Genomic DNA, 23067 nt, shown 5'->3' on the forward strand with positions numbered 1-23067 from the left:
CCAGATGTTCTCTCCTGACCCAGTGTGTTGCCGCTTTCCCTGTCCGCTGCCCCCAGAAGCTCCAGCCTTGTCCCCTAAGATACAACGGAATCCCTCCTTTTATGCCTTAGCATCAGCCTGCGGTAGGCCGTCCTGTGGCTCAAGAAGGCCTGTGTCTGGTGGAACCAACCCCCAGAGGCAAGGGAACTGGTCCTTATCCTTTATTTTATTTATTTATTTTAAGGCATTAACCTTCTGTTTATTTTTTTATACATCTTTATTGGAGTATAATTGCTTTACAATGTTGTGTTAGTTTCTGCTGTACAACAAAGTGAATCAGCTGTACATGTACGTGGTCCCCATCCCTTCAATCCAGGGCAAGGACCCCCCTGCCAGCCCCAGACACAGGGCTTTGTGCCCCTACCCCTCACTCTTCTCCCTCACAGCTCTCTGGTTTGTGGTTAAATATCTGAGGGGTTCTTTTATTAAAGATTTTCCCCACCTCGACTGTAAGGTCCACGTGGTCAGGTCTGGGTCTGTTTTTGCGTTTTCTTGGATGGCTGAGGCCTGGAACAGTGACTGGCACATAGTAGGTGTTCAATAAATTGTTGTTGAGCAGACGACAGCTCCAGTGGGCATCCTCCTGCTTATTGGATGTGAACATGACGAGAACAGGAGAGACTCACAGGAGAAGACGGCCACCGATGGCGGGCACTGGGGCAGCTTGATTTAAGGAGACTCAAATCCTGGCAGCATAGCCCTGGAAGGAGGCAGAGCCCCGGACATCACGCTGTCCCCTGCCCCACTTTGAAGGGCATTGAATCAGTGTGCAGTGGCTTGCTCTAGGTCACCCAGGCAGGGCTGGAACCTAGACTTGGATGCTGGACTCTCCCCTCTAGGCCTGGACTCTCCCTTCTCCAAGTAGCACACAGGTGGGTGACCGTGAAGGAGGGAGGACCCTGGTTGCCCAGTTGGCCTGGGGCTGGCTGCTTCTGTGAGTCAAATCTGCTTGCAGGAGAGGCTGTATCAGAGAGCGAGCACATACTCAGGAGCCATCAGCCTTGGGTGGGAATTCCAACTCTATCTCGCACAAGCTGTGTGACCTCAGGCCAGCTACTTCACGTCTCTGGGCTTCAGTTTTGTTAGCAGTGAAATGGGGCAGAAACACTCCCTGCGAGAATCCCCAAGAATGCATGGGCGGGGCCTGGACACGGCCAGCACTTCAAAGCACCCGGCTCTCAGTGATTTCCTGGCTTCCAAGTGAAGGAGGAAGCAGCAAGGGCTCAGGGGACCTTTGTAGGTGACAGGGGCCCCTCTCCATGGGCTCCCCTCATCGTCCTCTGCCCCTCCTTAGCCCACCAAATGCCTGCACACCCTCACAGACCCCAAGCTAACTGCTGTGCCTGAGCTAATGAAGGGCATCTCATTAATGCTTGGCAAAAGCTCATTAAGACCATGAGCTGTGGACTTCCCTGGTGGCGCAGTGGTTAAGAATCCGCCTGCCACTGCAGGGGACACGGTTCGAGCCCTGGTCCGGGAAGATCCCACACGCCATGGAGCAACTAAGCCTGTGCGCCACAACTTCTGAGCCTGCGCTCTAGAGCCCGCAAGCCACAACTACTGAGCCCGCGTGCCTAGAGCCCGTGCTCCGCAACAAGAGAAGTCACCGCAATGAGAAGCCCGCGCACCGCAACGAAGAGTAGCCCCCGCTCGCCACAACTAGAGAAAGCCCACGCGCAGTAACGAAGACCCAACCCAGCCATAAATGAATAAATGAAGAAAGAAAGAGAAAGAAAGGAAGGAAGGAAGGAAGGAAGGAAGGTCCATCCTCCAGAAGGACCCATGCTGCCAACACCTTCCTTAGGAATTCCAGCCTCCAGCAGTGTGAGAGGATAAATTCCTGTTAGAAGCCACCCAGTTCAGGGCACTCTGTTATGACAGCCCAGGCAGACTGATACAAACCCTGAGAAGGGCGACTGGCACAGTAAGTGCTGTGTCAACTTGTACCATTAATCGCGTTTGGTGTCTGTCTGATGCTCCCTCAGCAAATACTGAGCACCTGCTGGGCGCCAGGCATGCACTGGGCGGGGACACGGTGCTGTGTGTCTGTCGTGCACGCCCAGCACCCCCCGACCCCGGTCAATATTCACAGATGACCAGGTGAGCTGATCTGGAGACAACCCTCAGGGTTGTCTACCCCGCCCTAAGGGTTTAGTCCCAGCTCAGTCTGTGCCCAGCTTCCGAAAGCCCAGGGGCCAACGTCTGTCCCGAGGAAGAAGGTCACAGCACAATACCAGACGCGCTGAAGGGGCCGACGGACGTCCCTGTGGGGAGCCAGACGGGCCCCCTCCCACGGTGCTCCCCCAGTGGTACCCAGCCTCCTGAGCCTGCACAGCACTCTGTGACCCTGCTCCCCAGAGGGTCTGGCACCTTCCACCCCACCTCTATCTCCTTCCAGGCCCGGCCCCACCCCTCGTGCCAGGTTCCGGCTGGGCGGCATGCAAACACTTAGTTATTTCAATTTTAAGAATACGATGGAGCCAGCGATGCTTAAAATGCTCGTGTTAATGGCAGCGGTCTGCAGTTTCATTTCACTTTAATAAGAACCATCTGCTGTGAGCAGGCGGCAGGCACGGCCAGCTCCCCCTCCCAGGGGCTGCCCCCCTCCCCCAAATTCCAACCCCAGAGTCAGGTGGGGGAGGTAGGGGCTCAGATCTGTAAGGAAGGCTGTGCTGGGGCCCCATGGCTTCCAAAGAGCAGGAGCCCCTTGAGGCTGGGGCCAGGGGTGGGACATGCAGTACCCCAGGCCGGTCCCTCCGTGCTCCCCGGCCAGGACTAAAAGCCCTGGGGAAGATCACAGGACCACCCAGCACTGGCCGCTGTAAAACTGATGGGGAGGCGGGGGCAGGGAGTGCGAGGCCCTGCCCTTGCGCCCACTGTGCTCTTCCTGCAAAGTCCCCGAAGGAGGCAGCTCTGGCTGTGCCACCACAGGTCAGTCACTTTGCCTCCTGATGCCTCGGTTTTCACATCTGTAGAATGCGGGAACTGTAACACCCACATCAGAAAGTTCTTGTGAGCACTGAGGCAGTGTGCGAGGGAAGCCCCCTGAAAAAATCACCTGACCCTCACGGTGACCAGGCACAGGGGGATGGCTGGTCTCTTCCGCCGCCAGGCATAGTCCAGGGCGGCTGCCAGCTTGACCACCCAGCGGTGGCTGGCACTGAGATGAAGGCAGTGTGCGTCACACAGGTGAGTGTCGCCTGGCCCAGGCCTGGGAACGTAACTAGCTGTAGCCAAGCTGGGAACAAAGTGCCCCTGGGGTCAGAGAACGAGCATCTCGTCCCCGACCCACTGGACCAAAGGTGTGCAAAGCCGGACGTAGTGCCAGGGCTATAGGGAGGTCCCATCGGGCAGGGGGATCTTATAGCCGCTCTGGAGGAGCAGCAGGCAGGCGCCCAGCCCCAGGGCCCCTGCCAGGAGCACGGCACCCAGGGCTTTGAGGAAGGAAGTCCTGGTCCGGGTGAAGGAGCCGGGCGCCATGATGCCGAGCAGGGCTGTGCTGACCGTGAGCGTGTACAGGATGGAGACTCCAGTGTTGAGTGCGACGATCTTGCCAAACTTGGCAAACGGGGCGATGATGCAGAAGAAGAGGGGCACCGTGGCGATGACTGTGGTGAGGGCGCTGGAGACGATGGCCACGCCCACATGCCGCACAGCCTCCAGCGTCCGCCACTGGCGCTGCGAGTGAGCATCCTGGGTGTGGGTGAGAGAAAGCTGGGGGCCCAGAAGCAGGAGGGGGTGCCTCCCTGCCTGGGGCTTTGGAATGGGGGCTTGGACCCGGGATGAACACGCATCGCTGTCCAAGGCCAGCCTTGCCCTCACGGGCTCCCCATTCCACCTCCGTGAACGGGGGTGATAACAGCACCTGCTCCCTGGGGTTGGCGTGAAGCTGAAGCGGTTCCCCTGCAGCAGCTAACGGTGCACAGCACACAGTAGGGCGTGTTAAATGTGGCTATGACAACCAGAGCATTGATGATCTATCTGCACAGGAGGTCCTCAAACATGTGAGCCGTGATTGGAACTGATTTCCTTCTTCTGACCAAGAGCAGCTAAATGTATAACCGATTTAATTTACATATTTATGAATGTTTCACACCAACACAATTCCAAACTAAGAAAAGCCAAAAACTTTACGAGACCCAGAGCTAGTTTTGGCACTGGTACACGGGCATGTCCTCCCTAAGCCACAGGGTCCAGTGGGGGCAGGGGTTGGTGGCCTCAGGGTCACGACTAGAAGGGCTCAGACTTGCTTCCCGGGCTCCAGAGTGAGACTTAGACTCAGGGAACCGAGAAGCAGGAAGGGCCCTTGGACATCGCCTGGTTCAACCCCTCATACTCACTCAGGGAGACAGAGGCTGGGGGGAGTGGGCCTGCCCACCACCCACCACCCACAGCGATGCTTGGGTGGGGCTGCTTTAGAACTTGGGTCCCCTGGATGTGGAGAATGGCCCTGGAAACTGAGCCTCCTGGAATACATCCTGGCTGGGCATTGGGTACCAGGGGTGTCCAGCTACCCTTGGGGGTCCTCATTGGCACCGAGGGGGGAGAAGATTTGCTGGGGAGCGGTGGGGCAGGCAGGGTGCTCACCTCGGCCTGGTGCGGGGGCAGGTTCTCTCCGGCCAGCAGATAGCCCTCGACCAGATGCACGCAGTAATCCACGGAGGAGCCGACGAGGATGGACAGGGAGATGGCTTCCACGGCGCCCATCTCCCAGCCGCTCCAGTACATGACGGTCACCACGAGGCAGACGCTGCCTACGGGGCGCGGGAGGCGGCAGGGAGGCAGCTTGGACCTGGTCCCACCCATACAGTCCTGGAGGATTGCTGGACAAATTCTAAGGGCCCCTGGGGAAGGTGGTAAAGTCTACAGTGGAGGCCCCAGCTCTGGTGACAGGTGCGATGAGTAGGGATAGGGCCAGAGAGAGCTGGGTTGGGGGGGGGGCTGCTGAAAGAGGGGACAAGTGTAGCAACACGTCCCTGGGACGAGAGCTACCACCTGGTGACACCTGGCTCCCCTCGGGGAGCACATGGTCCTATGAATGACTGTCACAGAGGCGTTTTTTGCTTGGGGTGGGGAGTCGGGAAACCTTCACTGAAAAGACAGGACAGTTAAGGGTGGAGAGAAACCTCCTGACCGGAAGCCACCAGCGAGACCCCTGCCCTCTCCCAACACCCGGGCCACTTACCCAAGATGCTCAGGAGCACGGGCAACAGGAGCAGCACGTGGGTGGTGAACACGGTCACCGCAGCCACGCAGATGAGCAAGGAGAGGGCCAGGCCGTACAGGGCGCTCTGCACCCCTGGAAGGGAGAGGAGGGGGCCCTCAGCTGGGCTGCACCAGGGGGCACCCACAGTCCCCTCACCCTCGTGGACCAGAGGTACTGGGGCTATACAGACGGGCACCGTCACAGCCAGCTGTGCCATTCTGGGTGAGCCGCTTGACTTCTCTGAGCCCCCATTTCTTCATCTGTAAAATGGGGTAATGATAGTACCCACTCCCTAGGCCTCGTTTGGAGTTTAAAGAGATGACATAGGTCAGGCCTCAGCCAGGGCTTGGCATCAAGAAGGGCTCCAAATGAGAGACCTCTGCCGTGAGGGTCATTACCGTTACTTTTTAGATGGCCAAATTCAGGATGAGAGAATGTGGCCCCCAAGCAGGAGGGGACCCAAACTCTGGTCTCTGATCAGTGTTCCCGGCCACTGTGTCATCCCAGTTTCTCCAGGGCTCTCGGCCAGAATTGAGAAGACAAGTGTGGCTCAGACAGGCCAGGTCGTGCCCTTCCTGCTCTAGGTCACCTCCCCGTGTCCCTGCTGCCAGCGCCCACCCCACCGGGACCCCGTGGGGTGCGGGCTGGGCTGCCGCTTGCCTATGATCTCCATGAAGATCCGCTTCCAGTGCTCACAGGTCTGGAAGCCGCGGTGCAGGGCTGAGCCCTCGGGGACCGTCTTCAGCTGCTGCTGCAGGAAGCTCTCCCAGCGCAGGTAGTCCGAGTAGGTCTGGAAGGAGGACTTGCCCTTGTACGTGGTCTGCGGGGACATGAGCCAGTGAGACAGGCGGGCAGCTGTGGCCCACGCTGCTGCCCTGGTGATAGCTGGTCTGCTCTGTGACAGCTGCAGCTGGCCTCTGGCCACTTGCAAAGAGAGTGCGCTGTGTGAAGGGTGAGCCCATCTGAGATCACTTCCCACCAGCCTCTGGGTGCACGTGTGACTCTCACAGCAGCGGCAGGTCCCCATTCAAGCAAAGTCCCTGTCCCTTTCCAACAGAACCACCTCCAACTTCCAGAGCCCCCCAGCTCCGCGTCCCACCCTCGGCCCACGCTGTCCCTCTGCCCTCTGCACAGCTTGCTCCCACCCCTCCTTCAAGCCTCGTAGGTTTCCGTCTCCTCTAGGAAGCCTTCCTTGATGCCCCAAGATGGTCATCTTCTGGGCTCTGCGAGTCCTCGGTGCTTCCCCATCACAGTTCTCGTCACTGCCCGGCAACCTGCCCCTCCTCTCCTGGCTGGACTGTGAGTCCGGGAGGGCAGGTGACCTGTCTGGTTCACGGCGCCCAGCTCTGGAACGTTTATATATGTTACCTCGCTGGTCCAATCCTGCTCTCCCTGAGCACAAACCAGTGTACAGCGTGTCTGTGTGCACGTGTGTGTCTGCGTGCTGGTGGGGGAGCCTGAGCAGGGATTCTCTCCTCCAACTGTCTGCGGCTTCGGCCTTTTTGATAAAGGAGGGAAATTCAGACGCCGGCTACAACATGGATGGATGTGAAGAACGCTGTGCTACGTGAAACGAACCAAGCACGAAAAGAACAGCGCTGTGGGATTCCGCCTCTGTAGTCAAATCCATGGGGGCAGAAAGCAGTGGTGGCTGGAGGGGGTGCCTGGGGAGTCCGTGTTTCATGGGGACAGTTTCAGTGTTGCAAGATAAGAAGTTTTATAGATGGATGGTTTTATAGATGGATGGTGCACAACGTTGTGACTATGCTTAATATTACTGAACTATACACTTAAAAATGGTTTAAATGGCCAATTTTATTATGTATATTTTACCACAATTTTAAAAAGCTACGTGGGGCTTTGAAGTGGTGTCTGCGTTAGCCTGGGGCTCACTGAGGGCTTGGAGGGGGTCTGGGTTCTCCTCGTGGTGGCCAGGGGTTTGGCTGCTCGTGCAGTGAGTGGCACAGGTGGTGGGACAGAAAGTAGGGCTGGGGCCGAAGAACAAGAATCGCCCTTGTCACATGAATTCTCGTTCCCCAACACCTTCACGTGACTGACCTACCCTAGCTTCTCGATGACTGCCAGAGGGCGGGCAGGGAGCCGTAACCCTCATCTTTAGAGGAGGAACTGGAGGCTAGAGGGGATGAGTGTTGTGCTCAAGGACACAGAGCGCAGCAGGATCAGAGCCAGGACTGGACGCCGGGGCTCAGCACGGAGACAACAGGGGCAGACCTGGCAAGTCTCACAGTGCCAAGTGCTAGGGCCAGGCCCACAATGCCCAGGTCGGGGATGTGCGTGTGTGCAAGTGTGCATATGTGTGTGCACATGTGTGTGCATGGGTGTGTGTGCATGGGTGTCTCCTTGGCAGAGCCTAGGGGGTGAGAGAGGAAGCAGTGAAGTGTCGAATGGCTGGTCCCCTGTCTTCCGATCTCTCCTGGGGGGGCCCAGCACGGGGCCTCTGTGGTCCCAAACCTGCCCCCTCACAGTGGCAGAGGGGAGTGTCCTGGACTGTAACCTGCCCCCGGAAAACGATGTGGACCTCGGGCTGTCGGGGAGGGAGGGGGGTGGGGGGTGGGTGGCGTCCCGTGTGGCAGAAAGGCCGAGCTTGGCGCTCACCAACCCCGTGGCCTTGGACAAGCAATTTCACCCCTCTTGGCCTCAGCCTCCCCTCTGAAGAACAGCCACTCTGCTCTGATCTGGGATGAGGTCCGGGGATCCGTGGTGACACTGCACTCTGTGAGGTCAGCACACTGCCCTGCACCCGGTGGCCCACCCGGGGCTCACCGACTCGAAGGCCATGGAGATCCACTGCACTCGGCCATCCTTGACGCCCACGGCCCCGTGTGACAGCTGCCCTGGGAGCAGGTGGGGCTCAGGCAGCTCCTTGCACTCGGGGTGCAACATCTGCAGGAAGGAGGAGATGCTGTAGCCTGCGGGGAGAGGGGAGAGGTGGGTCGGGGCGAGGACCCGGGAAGGGAGCACCTCTTCCCCCGATCCTGCCTGCGCATGTGTACTTACCCATCTGGGTGTGTATGCACAGGGGCATGCACCCTTCCCCCAACCTCCTAGTTTAAAAAGTGTCTGGAACCACTGGCAATGCCATCGAGAAACCTACAACACCTATTAGCCATCAGGGCAGAAACTGACATCTCGTGCCTTCTCAGGAAGAGCCCTGGCCAGACCCAGGTCATTGTCTGTGCCGGCTCCTGGCCTCGCTCCCAGTTCTGGAAAAGCTCCTCCTGCAGGTGCCCCCTGCACACCACACCCCCGCCAACGCCCGTGCGGCTCTGCACCAGTTCACCTTTAGGCACGAGCCCGCTCTCATCTGGAAGATTCGCACGCCCCCCACCCTAGCATGGACACACATAAGCTTGGACACATGTCTGCAGATGCCCTCACGCCAGGCACGTGCGCCCTCGGGGCTGTCCACCCTCGGGTCCCCCACACGCACCTGAGGGCAGGCACTGGGCCCCGCCCGGCTTCACCAGCTCCGAGTTCCCCGCGATGGCCTTGCAGAGGCGACACAGGTGCCCGATTTCTTTGAAGAGGTCAAAGCTGCTGTCGTAGATGACGCTGCCCTTTCCCAAGGAGACACAAGCCAGTGCGACTGCTCAGTGAGTCAGGAACTCAATCCTGGGCCCCACCCCCGGGGAGGAACCTCCGGCAGCTCTTGCTACCGTCATCGCCAGCACTTGGAGCCCTCTGCCTGGTCACCCGCGGTCCTGCCGGAGCCTGCTCTGCCCTGCCCCTGGCAGCACCTCTGCTGCCACTGCTGCCCACCCGCACGGGCCCCCTCAGCCTCCCCTCCTTGATCTTACTCACCACGCGCTCACCTGGGCTCCCTGCCTTCCCCTCTCCCTCGGCACAGCCGAGTCCCACCTGTCCTCCAGCGCGGGCCTCCTCTCCTCCCTGCCTCCCCAACCCTCCTCTGAACACCTGCGGACTCCCGATCCAGACTGGACAGATCTCCTCTGACCCCACCTGGCTCCCGAATTACTTTCTGTCTGAAACCCTGTACACCCAGCCAGGCTGACTTCCCAAGGCAAGGGTCATGACCAAGAGTACCGACGTCCACGGTCCTTCCCACCATGTCTCAGTACCCACCAAGTGCCAGGCACAGACCTAGTCACACCTCCGTGTCAGTTCCTCTCCCGTCCAACGCCCTAGAGCCCAACCCTGGCACAAACACGTACAAGGTAGGGAGACCACCCCGAGCGAGGGCACCATGGCCGAGGCACGCAGCAAGGGCTGTGGGCACAGGGAGGGCCCCGTGCAGGAGGAGGAGGGCAGGGAGGCTTTGCACACCTGTACTGCCCTCACCTCCGTGCCACCCCTAATGATGCAGGGCCGCTGGCTCAGGCCCCACTGTACCCAGATTCCTGGGCGATTCTAAGAGCTCAACGCTGCTCAGTCCTCAAGAGAAATGGTGCCGCGTTGCGGAGCCTGTGGGCCAGGTGAGCAGCCAGGGAGCCGAGAGGGGGTGTGCGGAGCCGGGCCGGCGGGCCCTGGGCTGGCGCTAGCTTGCAAGTCTGGTGTGGCCGGGCCCTCTGGCATCTGCCCAACGTGGGCACGCGTACCAGGTCTCCGATGACATGGTTGTCCACCTGCCGCGTGCGGTTGATGCCAACGATGCCAAAGACCACAAAGACCATGGCCCCCGTGTCCACGAGCGGCCGCACCGCCGGCTTCCCACAGCCCGTGTTCACGCAGGGGTTGAAGCCGAAGGTGGCAGAGGGGCGGGCCTTGGGCGCTGCGGAGGGAGTCACAGCTGTATGGGAAGGCGGGACCCAGCCTCCCAAGGCCCCGCCGCGGCCTCCCCGCGTGTACCTTTCTCGCTGGGCACGTAGAAGAAGCCTTTGGTCGGCCCATCGGGGCTGGAGCCGAGCAGGCAGCCAGGAGGGGCCGCACACACACGCCCGTGGAAAGGGGGCTTGTGGGACTGGGCAAAGTACAGCTTCCTGTGGAGGCAAAGGAGGCGAGGCCAGGACTGAGGCCAGGAAGGCCAGGAGCAGTGGGGGAGGGGAGGCACAGGCGGCTGTGAGCAGGGGCTGGAAGAGCGCAGGGGACGGACTCGGGCTCCCCCAGCACAGGGATTTAATCTTAGGTTCCAGCCTGGGGTTTGGACACCTGTTCTAGTCCCGCCCCTGCCAAGGCCCACCCTGTGGTCCTGCTCAAGGCACTTGCCCTCTCTGCATGTGTCTCCTCGCCTGTGGCAGGAGGGGTGGAAGAGACCAGCAGCTTCCAAACGGTCCTCAAGGGGCCCCAGGGCTAGCCTTGGGGGTCGGTGCTCAGAAGCCCCCTGCCCCACTTTAATCTGAACAGTGACAGAGCCTCAAGATTCTGTTTGAAGAAAGGATTCCACGGTTAGCTTATTCACCACTGGACTTGATGTAGCTCAAGGCTCTTTCTAGAATGTTCTAAGCTCAGCCAGGCAGCCTGACCCCAGTGGCTACTGTGTATGTGCAGCGTGAGCCCGACCATGGAGGGGAGGCAGAGGGACCCCCTCATGCCCCGAGCCGAGGTGTGCCAGGCCAGAAGGGCCCAGCGAGCCCATCTTGGTCATCCCCCTGCCCCAGGCATCAGCCTCGTGTGGGCGTTCAATGTCCCGAGGCCAGGCCCTGTCAGAGACCATGGGTCCCTGGTGTCACCAGTGCAGGCCCCGCGCTGCTGTTCTCTGGACCACAGCAGCAGTGCGCTCTTCCTTTCAGAGCACGTATCGTAATTTGCAATGACACTGTGCTGTCTCCCGAGAGCAGGAGTCACATCTGTCTTGTTTCCCATCCCCAGCACTAGCCCCGTGCCCGTTCACAGTCGGTGCTCAGTGTTAAATGAATGAATGGATGAGAGACAGGCCCTCGGCTGACACAGCCTCAGTGGTCAGAACGTGGCGGGGGGAACCTGGGAAAAGATGGCCCCAGCTGGCTCAGAGACCCCCGGGGCACGGAGTGCGGTTGATCATTAGGTGTTCATGGGGACTTACTTCATGCCAGGCACCAGGTAGGGCGTGCGTATTCAGTAGGTAAAGACAACAGACACGGTCTCTCTCCCATCACCTTACAGTCCAAGGGAGGGGGAACATTCAATAATTGTTTTCTGAATTAACTGTAGGTATCGAGAGCGTGGATAGTGCCTTGGAGAGGAATGCAGAGTGTACTCATTCATTCATTCATTTACTCAGCCAGTGTTTCCTGAGCACCCGCTACCTAGCACCAGGTGAGGGGACACAGCACAGAATGGTAAGCTGCTCACGCAGGATGCCTGCACGCTCCCGAGCAAGGACAGGTACTAAACCAGTAGGTCAGTATGATTCCAGGTGGTGGTAGAAGCCAGAACGAGAGCAGCGGGGTGATGTACGGGGAGAGGCGGGTGCGGCTATTTTCCCCAGGGAGGGAAAGCTTGTTGGGGGTGGGTAGGCATCTGGGTAAGGACCTGAATCTTGAGAACAAGTCAATCCCGGGAGGAGCTAGGGGCAAGCAGCCTAGGCCCAGGGAATAGCAAACGCAAAGGCTCTGCGTTGGGAACTGCTTGGCGTGCTGAGGGGCCAGACAGCCGCTGCGCCTCCCGCGGGAGCCATGCAGAGTGAAGGCAGCACGTGGGGGAGCGAACTGCGGGCCTGGCGTCTTGGCATCCCCGATCCCCAGTCCTGGGCGAGAAGCATCTGAACAGATGGGTAGAAATGGACTGGGGTTTCTGAAAGGTGTCGTGGGAGGGGCACACGAGTGGGCCAGGCTGGTGGAAACCAACTTATCTGCGAGGCTGTTACCGGGTGTGCTGGTGCTCCTTGGCGGCCACGTAGAAGCTAAAGTCAAACTTCCAGCCCCGCTTGGTGTCGCAGGCCAAGGTCGTCACCATCCACCTGCCGGAGGGGCTCGCCGCCTGGAGCAGCCCTACTGTAGACATACAAGCGGTCAGCTTCTTGGTGAAGTTACCAAAAGGCGCTCTATACACCTAAGCAGTGGATTGACAGAGACAAGACAGGTGACTCTGGGAGGCTGCCTTGGCCTGGGCCCAGCCTCAGGCTCGGTCCCCTCCCTCCTCAGAGTGCTCGCCGCCCCCTGCCCCCATTCCAGCCCCCAGAGTCGGGGGTAGAGACCTGGGCAGAGGCGCAGGAGGCCTGGGTTCAAGTTTAAAGACGGAGCAAATCCTTCCCTTCCTCTCTGAGCCTCAGTCCTTCCTTCAACTGAGGATCTACTCCAAGCCAGGCCCTGAGCTGGGCTCTGAGGATGTGGCTGTGAGCCAGACAGGCTTGGTCCCTGCCCTCCTGGAGCTGCCAATTATGATGGCTTCAGATTCTTTGAAGGGCTTTGAATTAAGTATTAGGCCGATAAGGCACAGGACGAATGGGGCAGTGGAAGAGGAGGCCAAACTGGTAAGGATGGTCAGGATAGAGTCCTAGGAGGAGGTGACATTTGGGCTGAATGGGGAGCCAGCCACGCATGAAGCTGGAAGGAAAGCCCTCCAGGCAGCGAGAACCGCAGTGCAAAGGTCAGAGCCAGGGAATGCCTCACACACCCCATCTTTCGAATGGAAATATAAACCCCGAACAAATGAGTTGACATGTGGAACTGTCACCCAGGAGGTGTCACATGTTAAAGAAACACAAATTATTCCTGAGAGGAAAAATCAGAGGCCTGGGTTGGCCCTGGGAGCCCCTTTTCTGGGGCGCTAGAACAGACGGCTGAGAACAACAACCTAACTAACAGCTCCCATTTTACTGGGCACTTACTATGTTCCAGATGTTACAGAACGCACAGGCCTTGCCTCACGTACCTCCAACATCCCTGGCTGGTACCTTTCATGTCCCTGTATCAGATGAGGAAACTGAGGCTCAGAGAGACTGCATAATCTTCCCAAAGACATACAGGTTATAAATGGCAGAGCCAGGACTCGAACCCAGGCCTGGCTGACTCGGCAGCCCGTGCTCTCACCACTCTGCAGGTCCCTGCCACAGGCCTGGCTGACAGTGGGAGAGGGTCCTCACCTGCCTGGAGCAGCTCCATCCTCGCAGGCCCTGCCCCCACCCCCATGTGGCCAGTGCCCACCAGTGTGGCACTGAGGGCCCCCTCCCCTGGTAGTGGCAGCTCACTTAACGACAGCCAGGCTCACCTGGAAGGAGGGCACCTCCCCGTCCCCAGAGGACACGGTCTGCCAAGGGCCAGGCAGGCTGGCGTTGAGGGAGAACCTGTAGACAGCCGGGTGGCCTTTGCTCTTCACCTTGGAGACGTACACAGTGCCTGGGGAGTCTAGGGACAAATGAGGGGAGGAGGAGGGACAATCACCTCGACTGGCTTCCCCTAACCCTACAACAGCCCAGCCTCTGCTCTGTTGACTGAGGAGCTGAGCCTGACCTTGGGGTCATCTCTGAATGGTGGCTCTGTTCCTCTCTACCGGACCGAGCCCATGGCAATGATGGGGGACTGGTTGGTGGTGGTGGACACTGGATGGGGTGGAGGTATAGATGGAGGGGAGGTGGTGGTGGACACTGGATGGGGTGGAGGTATAGATGGAGGGGAGGTGGTGGTGGACACTGGATGGAGTGCAGGTATAGATGGAGGGGAGGTGGTGGTGGACACTGGATGGGGTGCAGGTATAGATGGAGGGGAGGTGGTGGTGGACACTGGATGGGGTGCAGGTATAGATGGAGGGGAGGTGGTGGTGGACACTGGATGGGGTGCAGGTATAGATGGAGTGGAGGTGGTGGTGGACATTGGATGGGGTGCAGGTATAGATGGAGGGGAGGTGGTGGTGGACACTGGATGGGGTGCAGGTATAAATGGAGGGGAGGTGGTGGTGGACACTGGATGGGGTGGCAGCACGGGTAGAGGGAGTGACAGTGATGGTGGGAGCCATGGTGTGGTGTGCCAGTAGGAACTAGGGTAGTGGAAGTGACGCCAACAACGATGCCCAGGCCTGGCATGAACGGTGGGGGTGTGCTGCTGGTGAAGATGGTGGGCACAGAGGGGTGACGATGGCCATGTGATGACAAGGACACGCAGAACTGCCCCATGTGGGGGGTTTATTCCCACATGCATCCTGGCATCCCACATCTGATGGAGACCCCAGCAGGGGTAAGCCCGCCTCCAGTGTTCAGGACGCCCCGCCCGCCCCCAGACACTCAGGATGGATCTGCCACACAAGGCGGTTCACAGTGCACCACACGCCAGGCTGGGGTGGCGGCAAGAAGGGACCGCCCTGTTCTGGCTGAAGAGAGCTGGTGGGACGAAGGACAAGGGCCTCAAGTTCACCCCCGCACCGACCCTTCCACGGTGACCCAAGAACACAGGCTTTTGTTCCCGAAGGAGAATCAAACCATGGATTTAATGTGCTCTCCCCACAGGGCCCCTGCACCCTTGTACCAGGACCTCCCACTGCCCCACCCAGCCAGTGCACACTCCCCACTGACCCTGTAGGGCGGCCTCAGGCCGGCCGGCCCAGGACACCCCTGAGCCCCGCTGCTTCTTCTCCAGGGACGTCCGGATGTTCTGCAGGCTGTGGGGCTTCTCCTGGAACAGACCTACCCACCCCCCCCAACCCCCGCACCGTGTCAGACAGCAGGGCCTCCCTGGCTGGGCCCGGCCAAGGCTGGGAGAGAGACGACCTGAGGGACATGGGCCCCAGGGCCCTCAGCTTGGGAAGGGGGTGGTATCAGGGGTCTGAAAGAAACTAGATGGAACTGAAGAAAGGCCAAATGCTGAATTTACAAGAATCTTGAGGCAAAGGAAAGAACCTGCCAGCCCCGTCCAGAGAAGGACACTCGCAGCCCACCCTACTCATCCTCACCACGCCTCACTTCCCTCCTCTGTCAGGTGGGATGACACCCAGAGGGTACCTCCAGAGGGTGGGTGAGGGACAAAAGGGGATGCTGCGTCTCAGGCGCTTAGCAACGTGTCTGGCTTGCGATGAATGCTTGATAAACAGGAATAATTAGAAACGGCATGTTATCAACCAGCAGAGATAGGGGAGACCTCCTGTTTTGCCCCAAGCAAGCAGAGGTTCAGGGAGGTTACATGACCTTCGGGGGAAGTGAGAGGCACAGCCCCATCAGGATGGGTCTTGTCTGCCCCTAAAGCCGAAAATCTTTTTGCTACAGCCTGAAGGGCCCCTTTAAGAGGCAGTTCAGAGGCTAAGAGATACAAGGGGCTGGGGCTGGACTCTGGCTGGGGTCCTGGCCCTTCTCCAGATGTTTCCAGGAACTTCGGGACCATCCCAGGGTTTGTCCATCTGTGAAGTGGGAGCAGAAAGGCCCTGAAGGACGGTGGGAGGCCCTGCAGCGGCAGTGCCATTGGAGCGAAATTCGATGCCCAGGCAGGTGGGAGAGGAGCGGGGATGTGGCCAATTTAGGAGGGGCTCCTCGGGCACCTCTCCGAGCTGCAGCCAATTATCATGCATTCGGCTAATGACATTTACCAAGGGGAAGGCCAGGTTAATCTGAACGCCACCCTAATTACATGAAGGCAATTACAGCAGTCAGCGGGTCTTCCCCGGGGAGCTGGAAGCAGTCACCCAAGCGTCTTCTCATTTGGTTTCTAACCACCCGGCAAAGCTGTATGACCTTGGGTCGACTTCCCCCGCCCCAACTCCAACCTCAGGCTCCCCTCTGTAAGACGAGAGCCTGGATCGGACTAACTCTAAGGCAAGCAGACATCTTTATCTCACCTCTGAGCTCATCCCCGGCACGCGCTCCATCACCAAGTCCTGTGGGTTTCACCTCCTAAAAACCTCGCGTCTTCACTGTCACCATCGGCCACACAGGCTCCAGCCCCCACTGTCTCTTGTCTAGATGACTGCACGAGACTCCCACCTGGGCTCCCAGCCACGCTCCACGCTGGCCCTCCGACCACACAGCAGCTGGCCCTTCTCTGCTTAAAGCCCTCCACTAGCTTCCAGCGCCAATTACGATACAATCCAGACTCCTCACTGTACCCCAGCAGGCCCTGGCCCAGCCCGCCTGGCTAGCCTTAGCTCCTGCAACTACCTCCATCAGACTTGGCCCTGGTCCCTCCCACTCTGGTGCTCGCCTCTGCCTAGACCGCTTCTCTCCTCTCCCAGCTTGGTCAACTCCTTCCCTCCCTCCCTGCCACCCAGGCAGGCTCAGTCTTGCCTTAGACATTCCCTCCTCCAGGAAGAAGCCTTCCATGATGCTGAGCTCCCCAGTCACCCTCCTTTTAGTCCACCACAGCTCAGATCTACTATTATATGGCTTGCCCCAGCAGTGGAATGAACTCCCTGAGCTCGAGAAGTCTGTCCTGCCCACTGCGGCCTCCCCAGCACCAGCACAGCTGGCACCCAGTAAGTATTCGTTTAATGAAACGTGAAAACACTGAGGCTTAGAGGTGGGGTGATTTGCCTGAGGTCATACTGTGATGGGGAGCCTGGATCTCACATCTCTCGTCTTGGAGACATGGACTCCAAAAGGGGCAGGGGCCCACAGGGGACACCCTGGCAGGAAACCCTCACCTGAACAGGTGATGCAGGAGATGCCCTCGGCGCTCAAGTTGTACTTGAGGTCTAGCAGCACCTGGATGTTGGTATCCGGCCGGAAGAGCAGCGGGGCCCGGCTGGCGGGGCGGAGCCGGCTGGCGAACACCAGGGACAGGATGAGGATGGAGACAAAGAGCCCTGCGAGGAAAGGATGCTGCGCTAGGCAGGGCTGGGGCCAGGGGTGGGGTGGGGTGGAGGCATTCGCAGCTGGGGCTTCCAGAGCCCTGGGAAAGAGCTGCTCCCTCTATGGGGACGGGATGGGGAATGGGGGGGTGCAGGTATCCCAAGGGAGCAGGCAAAGGCCCAGCGTGCCAGCCTGTGGGTGAGGCTGCTAGGGGTCCGTCCCTTGGAGGTAGGGGCCGGTTGTTACATGTGTCATTGGTGGTCAGACTGTAAGCTATAAGCTCACATCCCTGGACAAGAACCAGCCACCACCTTAGAGCCCTTAACAGTTTGTAAACAGCCAGCATATCCACTCGATCTTACACAGACCTGAATACAGGCAGTGATGATAATAATGCTAATAACAGTAATAGCAGCACTTAACTTTCATTGAGCACTTACTACATGCCTTGCGCTGGGCTCAGTTCTTTACATACACTGTGGCTTGCCTCACAGCTGCCTTAGTAGATAGATACTATTCTTATCCTCACTCATAGGACAGGGAATGGAGGCTCAGACTAACTGGCACAGTCAAGGTGACACTGCTAGTACACAGCAGAATTAGGATTCCAACTTAGCCAAGCTGGTCGAAATCCAGAGCCCAAGCACTGGGCGCTCTGCTCTGCTGCCCAGCCTCACGACTGGCACATAGTAGGTGCTCAATAAACAACAGCTATCGTGGAACCAGCTTTATTCTACACAGGAAGCAGGGTAAAGCTCCGAGAGTGAGGGACACCAGCCCAGGTTTCTGACCTCTAGCTCATCTGGGGAACAGGAGTGGGCTCCCAATGCCTGCACGTTCTTTGCATGGGGTGGGGTCTGTCCCCCACGCCTTAGGCACTGGGAGAAGCTGCAAGATGGGGGAAAGGAGAGTGCAGAGCCCACTTACCCACAATCACCCAACGGCTCTTGACGGCCGACCACAGGACCCAGTGGTGCAGCAGCTCCTGCAGCTGGGCGATGAGCTGCCCCCGGCTGCCCCCATCGGGGGCTGGCTGCAGGCCCTTGGGGGGCACAGACACCAGGGATGCGTCTCCCAGCTCCAGCGACACTGCCAGGGCAGAGCAGCGGCCTGTCAGAGGGCCAGCCCAGAAGCGGGTCAGAGCCCACCCTGGTCCCTGCCCTCTCCAGGGAAGCCCAAACGCTCGATGGGGATCTCGTCCTGCCCTCCCCTCAGGACCAGCCTGTCCTCATACCAGCTCGCCAAGGGCTACTTCCCCTGGCCGAGGCAGCCCCTGGGTCCCGGCAGGCTCAGCGGGAGGCCCGCACCAGCTCTCACCTGGCTCCTCCTCCACATTGAGCAAGGGGATGTCATCATCCAGGTAGGGCATGGGGCCCTGAGCAGGGCTGCCCCCAGCCCGCTCAGCAGCAGCAAACACGTCCCCGGGGAAGTGCAGGGAGCTCCTGCAGCCGCACTTCTGGTGGCAGCTGTGGAGACAGTGGGAGGAGGGGGTGAGTCCTGGGCGTCCAGGGAAGGGGGCGAAGGTCCCGGCTACATGTGAACCCAGGTATCACACCACTGCCGACAGCTCGCATAGGACACGCATCACAGGTTTCCAGGAGCCTGCACCTGAGTCCTCTCTAGCCCTGGGGCCCTCGGGTGCCACTCTTCCTCTGGGGACACAAATGGTGACAGCAGCCATTACCCAGGGAGAGGGGATGAAGACTCGCAGCCCAAGCATCAAGGTGACCAAAGCAGGGGAATCATGTCTCCCACATCGTGTGCCCAGGGCCCTGACACCAGGAGGACGGGGCAGCGGGGCTGGGCTGAGGACGTAGCTGAGGCCTCGGCTGGAGTGAATGTGAGGGAGACAAGGCTCACCCTAGGGACTGGGGACAAGAACAATGCACACGGTGAATGTGCCAGGAATACTACGTGCCAGGCGGTGAGTAAGATTGTCTCATTAATCCTCACGGGGTGACATGTACCCATTTTATAGAACAGGAAGCTGAGATGCAGAGAAGTTAGGTAACATGTCCAAGGGTCCGCAGCCGCCAGGCAAAGAGGCTGAGGCTGGAGCCCAGGACTGGAAGACTGCTGCGCCCACTGCCCCCAGACTGGGGGGCGGGACAGGGCGGGCTTAGTTGGGGTCTCTGTAGAGATTAGAAACAAGGAGCCCTTTACCCGAGACACTTTGCTTCTATGTCACAAAACTGTCACAGAAATAGTCAAATCTGAACGTCTATCGTGCAGACCGCTGTGCCTCGGCCAGAGTGCCCTTGTCCAGTGCCCAACCCGTACCACCATACATGGTGGCCCTGAAGCAGGGGGTGTGTGTGGGAGAGCTGAGTGTGTCCCAGGCCCGAGTCTGAGCTCCTCGCTGCCCCTCCTTGGCTCACCATGGTCAGGTGGATGCTGTCGTGGACCCCTGACAGTCCTGCCCATGCATGCCCTGCCCCAAGCCCAGACCCTCCATCCTTCCTCAGGACTCCCAACCCAGGCAGCCACCCAGGCTGGATTCCATTTGGTCACTGTCCCCGCCCCCCCACCCCCCGCCACTGACCACCTGGCCCACGAGACCCCCAACCCCTAGACCTTCAGCAGCGGCTCCGGGCTGATCCATTCAACTCTGCACACCACTCACTGCACCTAAATATTGTTCCTCTCCCAAGATGAGAACCTCGAGGACATTTAACGTGGCGGCTAAGAGCATGGGATCCGGAGTCAGATTATGTGGTCTAAATCTCAGCTCCACTGCCTATTAAATGGGTAACCTTGAGAAAGTTGCCCAACTGCTCCAAGCCTCTGTTTGCTTGTCTATAAAATGGGTGAACTAAGAGGACCCAGCTGCCAGGGTCTTTGGGGAGGGTGGCAGTCAGATCTCATACGAAAGCTCATTGCCCACTTCCTGGCACATAGTAGGTGGTCAGATGTAACTACTGGACAGGATTCTCTTCTTCCTCTGCTCCCCCAGTAGTGCCCAGCATAGGACTGGGCATACAGAAGGTGCTCAATGGTGAATCACGAGGCTCTTGGGAGATAGGAGGGTGTGCTGAATGGCCCCCCAAGGGCCTGCTACGGATATTCTGCGAGAGGAGGACGCGCCCCCCTGCCTGGCTCACCTGGTCTGGCAGGCAGTCTCCAGCGGCGCCATATAAAGGCTCCAGATGCCCAGGGCAGCAGGCATGGTGAAGAGCACAGCCAGCCAGCAGCAGGACACGATGAGAGACATGAACAGGCCAAAGTCGTGGACGGCCGGGATCTGGCAATGGGGAAGTAGAGGGGGGATGTGGGACCACCAGGCCTGGAGCCCAGGGGGCCTGGGGGCTCTGCAGCGAGGCACTCAGGACCCCCGACCACCCTCAGACTGAGGCAGGATGAGGAGGCCGGGGCTGCTGGACCAGAGGCACTGGCCTAGGAGGTGGTCAGAGGGCCAGGCTGGTGCCAGGGGCAGGGCAGGGGAGGAAGAGTCCCACCTTTGGTCCACACTGCAGCCCTCTGCCCGGACCAGTGCTCAGCACAGAGCAAGCGCTCCATAACTGTGATTACATGAAGGACAGAGGAAGACGTGCCCTGTTGGAGCAGGCCACGGCTCAGCGAGGGGGAAGGGAGGGAAAGCTGCTGTGATGGGAATAGGGAGGTTGGGTGTGCTCCCTGCGCAGGGTCACAGGGACCTGCACAGGGCGTGGCAGTCAGAAGGAAACTGTAGCCCACAAGCAGACAGGCCTTCACTGTTTGTGAAACACTTTCACAGTCATCTCATGTCAGTCCCTGATGATCCACACATGAAGAAAGCGAGGCTCAGAGAGGTTAAACAACCTGCTGAAGGTCACACAGCCAGAAAATGGCAGAGGTGGGATGTGAACCCAGCTCTGCCTGTTTTCTGGATGTGGTTCTCTAGGCAGGCCTGGAGAATCCCAAAGCACCTAGTGGTTTCTAGACAGGATCCTCAGCCCAGGTCACAAAACCTCTCAGATTCAGGCAGGCTCACTGTCCTCTAGGCTCTGTTGGCACCAAGGACCTGGCCGAAGATCCTTCTCCTGAACCCAACTCAGACGTGAAGGAGCGCAGGGTCAGCGAGAGAAAAGTGAGTGTGAGGCATGACCCTGTGGCGTGAAGCCAGTGGGTGGAGAGGGCCCTGGACCCCGCTCAGGAGACATGGGCAGGCTCACCACTTACCAGCCGGGGGCCTCTGGAAACCGCCAAACGCCCTTGAGGACGGAGGTTGGATTATCATTAATGAGCATCAGTAAGAAACACTGTTTGTATTATTATAATCCTCCCATTGGTTAAGTTCTGGTAATGACGACTAGTAGCAAAAATGGACTCTAAGCGGGGGAGGGGTAAATTGGGAGACTGGGATTGACATACACACACTACTATATATAAAATAGATAACTAATAAGGACCTACTGTAGAGCACAGGGAACTCTACTGAATACTCTGTAATGGCCTATATGGGAAAAGAATCTGAAGAAGAGTGGATATATGTAAATGTGTAACTGATTCACTTTGCTGTACACCAGCAACTAACACAACACTCTAAATCAACTCTACTCCATTAAAATTTGTTTTAAAAATGAGAAAAGAATGGACTCGAGGGACGTGGCAGGAGCCTTGAGGCAGAGGCTGCGTGGCCCCAAGAGAAGGGGCGGGCAGGAAGAGCAGAGACCAGGGGCCAGGTGTGCACGGGAGGGACGGGGAGGTCAGGGCGGGGGCAGGGCGGGCTCCCACCTGGGAGAAGACGTTAGCTGCATAGGCGGCGGCCGTGGTCAGGGAGGTGAAGAAGGTGGCCTTGCCCGCCGTCTGAATGGTATGGGTCATCCGCAGCTGCGGGTCTTCCAGGTGGGTGGCCTGGCGGTAGGTGTTGATGAATACAAAGACGTCGTCCACGCCTGTGGGAGGGAGCCCCGGGCCAGCAGGGCTCAGGGTCACTCTGCTGTGTCCACGGTCAGACCCAGCCTGGGCCAGGAACCCAAGCCCCACCCTCCACGCTCCGTGCTCCTCACCCCCATCCCCACCAGCACCAGGCCCTTTCCTCCAAACCTCAGCCCCCTTCCCACCTTTCCCACCATTCTTAACCTCCACCCAGAAGAGCTACCCATTCCTTCCAGCCCGTGGGGGCTCCACCTATCATATGCCAAGGATCCCCCACCACTCATATTCTACCCATCCACCACCCCAATTCCAAGGCTCCGAGGTCTGGAAGGGGACTTTCTGGAGCCCCCATGGAAGCCAGGCTTTGCCTCCTGGAAGAAGGCCCTTTTGGGGACAGAGTTCCCAAGGCCCATTACCATGGCAACAGAGGCAACTCACCAATGCCCACTATCACGAAGGCAGCCACCCCATTGAGGATGCCCAGGTACTGGATACCAAAGACCACATGGTACAGGAAGAGTGCCACCAGGCAGCTGAGGCCGATGCTGGCAATTCCGAAGAAGGACAGGAACACTGGGCAGGGCAAGAACCACAGGGGACGGATGGAGTGGGTGGACCCAGAGGAACGCACCTCTTCAGTGTCCCTGGCCCCTGCTGGGTCCTGCCTCATCCCCCCCCCCAACCCCAGGGAGTACCTCTACCACCCCATCTGAGCCCAGCACAGTTTTCTGCACCCAGAGAAGGGGCTGGGCAGGAGGCCTGAGGGGCAAATGAAGCCATTTTTGAGTAGGTTCATCTTTGCAGAACTTGTCTCAAGTGCTAGTGGGGAATTATTACATATTTACATCTGTCACCCCAGTAGACTAGAGGTTCCATGGGGTAGGAAATGTGTCTGTGATGTTCACCACGTGTCTGGATCCCTGGCACCTTAGAGCGTCTGGCACATAGTTGGTGCCCAATTAATATCTGTTACATGGATGAATGAATGTCTTTTCCATTTTTGAAGGTACGACCAATCTCTCATTCACTTGAGCAACCGGGAGTACCTACTGTATACGCAGAAAGAAGCAGCTAGGGTATATGGGGAGATGGTGGTGGAAAAGTAAACTGGGGGACTAAGGGCAGCTGACTGGGACTATAGAACAAGCTACAGAATAATTCATAAGGTGTCCGATACTCCAAACTCCCCAAAACTTATCAGCAAGTTTATCGGCAAGAAAAAGATGGTCAAAGGGAAACAGGTTCAACTGTGGGAGGTCATGGGGATGGGGGCTCTTGGGCATGGCCCAACCTGCCTCTGAACCTCAGTCTACCTGCCTGGGGTTAGAAGGTGATGTCTGAGCACCCCTCCCCCCACCAG

At 58.7% G+C, this 23067-nt stretch overlaps 1 protein-coding gene across 1 annotated transcript in view; it reads right to left on the reverse strand.

Moving 5' to 3' along the window:
- Positions 1-285: 285 nt before the first annotated feature.
- Positions 286-23067, reverse strand: part of DISP3 (dispatched RND transporter family member 3) — a 52399-nt gene continuing 29617 nt past the window's right edge. Inside the window, exons 5-21 of the mRNA XM_033432935.2 lie at positions 22146-22280; positions 21564-21724; positions 19952-20091; positions 18168-18316; positions 17778-17939; positions 16703-16864; positions 14649-14759; positions 13352-13488; positions 12009-12193; positions 10073-10203; positions 9823-9995; positions 8697-8823; positions 8030-8175; positions 5906-6065; positions 5225-5338; positions 4627-4793; positions 286-3732 (exon numbers count right to left, since the gene is read on the reverse strand). Of these exons, the coding sequence (XP_033288826.1) occupies positions 3370-3732; positions 4627-4793; positions 5225-5338; positions 5906-6065; positions 8030-8175; positions 8697-8823; positions 9823-9995; positions 10073-10203; positions 12009-12193; positions 13352-13488; positions 14649-14759; positions 16703-16864; positions 17778-17939; positions 18168-18316; positions 19952-20091; positions 21564-21724; positions 22146-22280 (2723 nt within the window). The 3' untranslated portion in view covers positions 286-3369. The remainder of the gene's footprint in view (positions 3733-4626; positions 4794-5224; positions 5339-5905; positions 6066-8029; positions 8176-8696; positions 8824-9822; positions 9996-10072; positions 10204-12008; positions 12194-13351; positions 13489-14648; positions 14760-16702; positions 16865-17777; positions 17940-18167; positions 18317-19951; positions 20092-21563; positions 21725-22145; positions 22281-23067) is intronic.

The sequence above is a fragment of the Orcinus orca genome, chromosome 1 (assembly GCF_937001465.1).
Source record: "Orcinus orca chromosome 1, mOrcOrc1.1, whole genome shotgun sequence".
Taxonomy (NCBI): Eukaryota; Metazoa; Chordata; class Mammalia; order Artiodactyla; family Delphinidae; genus Orcinus; species Orcinus orca.